General features: G+C 51.0%; 1 protein-coding gene across 2 annotated transcripts in view; it reads left to right on the forward strand.

Annotated features, from left to right (window-relative positions):
* Igdcc3 (immunoglobulin superfamily DCC subclass member 3) overlaps positions 1-4,986 on the forward strand; it is a 44,448-nt gene extending 39,462 nt beyond the window's left edge. Inside the window, exons 9-14 of one of the 2 annotated variants that reach the window (XM_040740171.1) lie at positions 48-212; positions 476-667; positions 779-883; positions 1,679-1,817; positions 1,915-2,122; positions 3,155-4,986. In XM_040740171.1, coding sequence (XP_040596105.1) covers positions 48-212; positions 476-667; positions 779-883; positions 1,679-1,817; positions 1,915-2,122; positions 3,155-3,352 — 1,007 coding nt within the window. In that variant the 3' untranslated portion in view covers positions 3,353-4,986. The remainder of the gene's footprint in view (positions 1-47; positions 213-475; positions 668-778; positions 884-1,678; positions 1,818-1,914; positions 2,123-3,154) is intronic. The other variant, XM_040740172.1, reaches the window with a different exon arrangement.
* The last annotated feature ends 1,067 nt before the right edge of the window (positions 4,987-6,053 follow it).

Raw genomic sequence — 6,053 nt, forward strand, 5'->3', positions numbered from 1 at the left:
GCTCCCAAGATGCCCTCCTGTCCCTTAACACTCCCTTTGTCTCCCAGACTCACCCAAGCTGGAGTATCAGGAAGCCGTTAGCAAGAGCACCTTCCAGCACCTGGTCAGAGACCTTGAGCCTTCCACTGCCTACAGCTTCTACATCAAGGCCTACACTCCAAGGGGGGCCAGTTTAGCCTCTGTCCCCACCCTGGCCAGCACCCTGGGTGAAGGTAAGGATGTAAAACCGTAGACACTCAGGCTGTGGGAGTGGAGCCATCGCACACACCTGTTCAGGTTGTGCGAGCATAGGCGCCGGGCCCTGAGGACTGCTGTGCTGGGAGGAGGGGGTGGCTTTTTCTGATTCATGGAAAGGTGCTGTCTGAGTGAGACCCACGCCCCGGGCCTGAGGCCAGAGGGTTGTCAGGTTCTTGGGTTCTAGATCGAAGCCAGACAGCTAGAGCTGCATCTGACCGCTCGCATCTTGGCCCTCTAGCCCCCGCCCCACCCCCACTATCAGTGCGGTTGCTGGGCAGCTCCTCTCTGCAACTGCTGTGGAAACCCTGGCCATGGCTGGCACAACACAGTGGGGGCTTCAAGTTGTTTTACCGCCCAGCCAGCGCAGCCTCCTTCACCGGCCCCATCTTGCTCCCTGGGACCGTCTCCTCCTACAACCTCAGCCAGCTCGGTAAGACCTGCAGGGCAAGGGGCTGGGTGCCAGGGGTGGCATCCCTTCCCCTCCGGGACAAAGCTGCCTGGTAGGGAAGGGGAAGTTGCTCAGTAGCCCTGCTTCCTGCAGACCCCAGCACTGTGTATGAGGTGAAACTCCTTGCCTACAACCAGCACGGGGAAGGAAACGCCACAATTCGCTTCGTGTCTTTGAAGGGAGCCTCTGAGAGGACAGGTGAGGGCTAAGGGTAGGCCATGGGCTGCATCCTGGCCTGAAGGGAGGGAAATGGGTGACTAGAAGGCTAGGTAGGAGGGAGGACAGTGTTTGTGGCCCTCGTGCATACAGCGTAGATGGAAGCATAAAGCTTAACTGTTCAGCTTTCCAGCTGTGTGGCCGTGGGCAAGCTGCTAAACGTCTCTCAATTTTCCCAGTACGAAACAGGGCTAACTATACATACTTTATAAACTATGGCAAGGATGGAACAGTCTGTAAAAACAAAACAAAATGTAGCTGGTCCTCGCTGGGAATACAGCTTAGTTGATAGAATGCTTACCTAGTGCTGGGCAGTGGTGACGCATACCTTTAATCCCAGCACTTGGGAGGCAGAGGCAGGTGGATCTCCGTGAGTTTCAGTCCAGCCTGATCTACAGAGTGAGTGCCAGGAGAGACTCCAAAGCTACACAGAGAAAACCTGTCTTGAAAAACAAAAACAAAACAAAACAAAAGAATGCTTGCCTAGTATTTACAAAGCCCTGGGTTCCATCCCCAGTGCCACAGAAACTAGGCATAGCATCCCTAATCACAGCACTCAGGAGGTAGAAAGTGGAGGATGAGAAGTTCAAGGCCATCCTCAGCTCCCTATCTTGGTATCTGGTATCTGGTACAGAACTGGTACTTGGAATTCAGAAAGTACTGAAAGATTGAGCTGGGGTCCCAAAGGAAAAATGAAAGGGGTCAAGCAGAGGAAGAGGGCTGAGGGATCTTGCTTCAGACCAGGCAAGCTATGCCCCAACCCGCCCTGCCCTCTAGCCTTGAGTCCCCCATGTGACTGCCGGAAGGAAGATGTCACCAACCATACATCCACCACAGGCATTGTTATCGGCATCCACATCGGAGTCACCTGCATCGTCTTCTGTGTCCTCTTCCTCCTGTTTGGCCAAAGGGGCAGGTGGGTCCTGAGTCTGGGAAGGAACTGTTGCAGGGGAAGGAGGCACCTCAGCCTCTGTCCCTGATGCTATTCCCCTAACATGTGGCTCATCTCTTAGGGCCCTCCTGTGTAAGGGTGTGGAAAACCAGCTCTCCCCTCCCCAGGGTCCCCGGAGCCAGAGGGACCCTGGTATCCTGTCCCTGAATGGAGTGAGCCGAGGAGAGGGAGGCCAGCTAGGCCGAGACGAGAAGCATGTCGACACCAAGGAGTTGGAGCAGCTGTTCCCCGCAACTGGGTCAGCTAGGCAGCCCGGCTCCAGGTCTACTGTGAGTGCTCGTGCCTCCCACCATCGCCCCCAGTCTCTGACTCCCTCATGCCCCTCCCTTCATCTGGGCCTGAGGGCAAGATCTTCCTGGGGCACCTAACTCCTACTCAGGAATGCTCCTTGGGTCCTGAGTCAGGCTGGGAGGCCTAGGGACAGCCAGTCATGACCAGCTTGCAGGCCACAAGCTTCTGTGCTTGGCAGTACAGCTATGAATGTGGCCCAATGCAAAATCGTAAATTTACTTAGAATGAACTGACCAGGCATAGTGGCATACACCTTTAATCCCAGCACTCAGGAGACAGGGGAAGGTGGATCTCTGTGAGTTCAAGGCCAGCCTGTTCTACAGAGTGAGTTCCAGGACAGCCAGGGTTACACAGAGAAACCCTCTCTCCAAAACCAAAAACCAAAACAAAACAAAAAACTCCAGGGTGAACTGGGGGTGGTGGTATATACCTGTAATCCCAGCAGCACTTAGGATATGAGGGCATGAAGACCAGAATTCCAGGATTAGCCTTGGCGACATAGAGAGTAAGCCTGAGCTACATGGTATCCTCTTTAAAAAAATTATGATTCAAGCCTCGGCGGCGGTGCACATCTTTAATCCCAGCACTCAGGAGGCAAGGGCCAACCTAGTCTACATATCAAATTCCAGGCCATCCATGGCTACACAGTGAGACCTTGTCTCAAAATAAAAAGGGAAAGGATTTTTGCAGTTTTTTCTTTTTGTCTTTGTTTTTCTGAGACAGGGTTTCTTTGTGTAGCCTTGACTATCCTGGAACTGAACTCACAGAGATCCACCTGCAGCTGCCTCCTCAGTGCTGGGATTAAAGATGGGTGCCACCACGACTCAACCAGAAAAAAAGGATCTTTTTATGTGACTTGGTTGAATGGTCCTCCAGCATGGTCTTTTTGATGGCAATGTGAAGTGAAACTTCTAGACACATCTGCTGGACCCACACCCAGGGTAGGGTGGAGACTGACTCTTACCTCTCGCTCTGATACTGACTTCTATACCCAACCTTTCCTTCCTCAGGAAACTGAAGACCCTACTCCATGTGGGGAGACCCAGGTCTCCATGGTTCAGCTTCAAGGCTTCAACCTTGTGCCAGGAAGGACAACAGAGGCCAAGTCCTCCTTTGCAGGCCCTGGGCCTGCACCAGAACCCCAGGATGTAGGCCTCCTCAGTGAAGGACAGGCCACTCAGCCTCCAGCAGTCCCAGCTTCTCTATGAGCTTACTTGGGACAATAGCCGGCGTTGGTGTGTTCCGGAGGGGCAATGCCCCATTCTCAGGTCGAAGGCGAGGTTTTTCCTGTTCTGTGGGACTTGGATGGCTCTAGGAGCTCGCCAGTGCTTCTAGCTTGACTGCAGGACAGGGTTCTCAAACCACAGGAGCCAGAGGGTCCTACAGGAAGTCGTCTCCCCACTAGAGCTAATGTCCCCTCATCAATGCCTGCTGCCCACAGACTTCTAATGAAACAGAGTTTTCCTTTAAAAATCAAAATTTAAAAGTCAAAAAAGAGAGAAGAGAGAGAAAGTGAATTATACTTAAAAAAAAAAAGTCCCTACTATGGCTTGGCCCCGATGCCGTCGCCCTGCTCCGATCTTGTTTTCTCAGGATGGATTTTAGCTGTTTTGACTCTCAGCACCTACCTCAACCGGAATGAATGTCCTTGGGAGTAGCGGGGGGGCAGTAGCCTCAGCCCCCTGCCCCACAGAGCCCGAATGCACTCCTACCTCAAGCCCTCCTTTGGGGTACCCCTCCCGCCCCATATTCTTGCCCTGAGTAAGAGAAAAAGAAGAAAACTAAAAAAAAAAAGAAAGAAAGAAAAAACAAAACAAAACAAAAACATGGTCCCAACTCTAAGTGTGAAAGAAACTGTCTACCTCAAGCCTCAAGGCCCTCTGTGCGGGCCTGTGTCGTCACTGGACCCTCCTAAGCCCCCTTCGCCTCTCACCTTGCCTACCTCTCTCCCAACAGAGGAGGCTGTGACTAAGTAACCATGGGGCTTACGGAAATAGAGATGAAATTGGCCAGAGAGAAAATGTGAAGCAAGCCAAAAACAAGAGGAAGGTTGTTCCTTGAAGTATAAATTGTTGTCCCAAACTAGTCACCTCCCTGCATCCCCCCCCCCTCCCCCGTCCTCCATCCCCTGTGTCTATCCACCCCTGTCCTGACCTTCTCAGACAAGCCACTGGGCCTGGGGAAGGTAGGACATGACCTGGAGGCTTGTCTCTTGCCCTGCCCAGACATGGGGCCCAATCCCTGGAATGTACTGCATTATTTGGAGTGGGTGACCCCCACAGAGGCACCCCAGCTTTCTGTGTCACGGGACCCAGGTAACCTGACCTACCCAGTCAGCAGGGGTGGCCAGGAGTTATTTTTATATGAGGTGTGTTTACGTTTTATTTCTCTGTTCTGTTATATTGTTCTTTGAACTACTTAGGTTAAAAAGAAGAAAAAAAAAAGAATACCTATTTTTGGTTATACTCAGAAACATTTTTTTAAAATAGCAGAAGGAAAACTTTTTTAAAAGAAAAAAGGAGGATAAGTGTATTCCTTAAAAACAAGGTTAGAACTTAAAGTCCCTGACCCCAAATCCTCTAGGGACTGCTCATCCTGAACTTTAGATAATTAGCTGATAAAGTTAGAATTTGTGGTGTTTTATTAGAAAACAAGAGTCTTGTCCAAGTGGACGTGGGAAGGGCAGTTTGTCCCTTCTCCCAAATGGTAGGTGAACTCCAGGGCTCTTCCCGCTCTGAGACTGTGCCCTCTGTCCCATTCTCTTTGGTGCGGAGAGGGGCCTGACAGCCTCCTTGGCCTGGCTCCGGTTTGTTACTGAATAAAAGTACTGTTGCCAAAGTGAGCATTGAGTTTGATACTGTGTCAGGTTCTGGACCATGGAGGGCAGGGGGATGGGGGAGGCATTTTGGGGAAAGGATCCTCACAGTGTCAGGGTCTGGGATAAACACACCCAGGCCTCCAGAACTATGTGAGGTACACAGGTGGGCAGAGTGGGCAGGTCACACGTCTACGCATGGCCTCGTGAAGTAGCTGTGCTAGTCATCGTCTCCATTATTAGTCACAAAACTCAAGAATGGGAGGAGCTGGGGTTGTAGCTCAGTTGGCGGAATCATCGCCTAGCATAAGGCCCTGGGTTACACCCCCAGCTCTGCATAAACCGGGTATGGTGGTATGCGGTTATAATCCCAGCACTCAGGAGGTGGAGGCAGGATGAGAAGAAGTTCGGGGCCATCCTCAGTTACATTGGTACCCCTCCCCTCCCACCAAACACCCCGTCTATTGTCTCAAGACAGATGGCACTAGCCAGGGCTTGAAACCCATTCTGACTGCCTGGTGCCCTGTAACGTATTTTAGTATGGCATCTACACAGCTTAAGAGCTGTGGTTCGGGCAGGCCTGGGAGTGGACAGCTATCTCTGTTCTACTCAGCTTCACTCACCCTTCCCTTTGGTGTAATCTATTCCCCCAAGTATGGCCAACCTTCATGACTTGCTTAAATAAACAATGTAGCAGTAAGTAGTATTATGTCACCAGAGCCAGGTTAGAAATAATTGTAGGACTGCTACATCGTTTATTAAAGCAAGCCGTGTAGGTTCAGTGAGAGATGATGTCTCAAAAATAAAATAAATAAATAACAAATAAAATAAAAATACACAAGCAAAACAAAAAAATCGGGCAAAAATCAATCAAGGCAACCCCCAGCCCCCACACATAGTTGTACACACATAGGTATGTAGCACACACAGAACCAGAGGCTGACCATGAGGCTCAGTCGGTAGTTTGGCTTGAAACCCTAGATTCAATCCCCAGAATCTGCATAAACCAGACATGGTGCTACATACCTGTAATCCCAGCATCTGGGTCGTAGAGGCAGGAGGATCAGAAATTCTGGGTCATCTTCACTATGTAG

The sequence above is a fragment of the Mesocricetus auratus genome, unplaced genomic scaffold (genome assembly GCF_017639785.1).
Source record: "Mesocricetus auratus isolate SY011 unplaced genomic scaffold, BCM_Maur_2.0 Super-Scaffold_100691, whole genome shotgun sequence".
NCBI classification, from domain to species: Eukaryota; Metazoa; Chordata; class Mammalia; order Rodentia; family Cricetidae; genus Mesocricetus; species Mesocricetus auratus.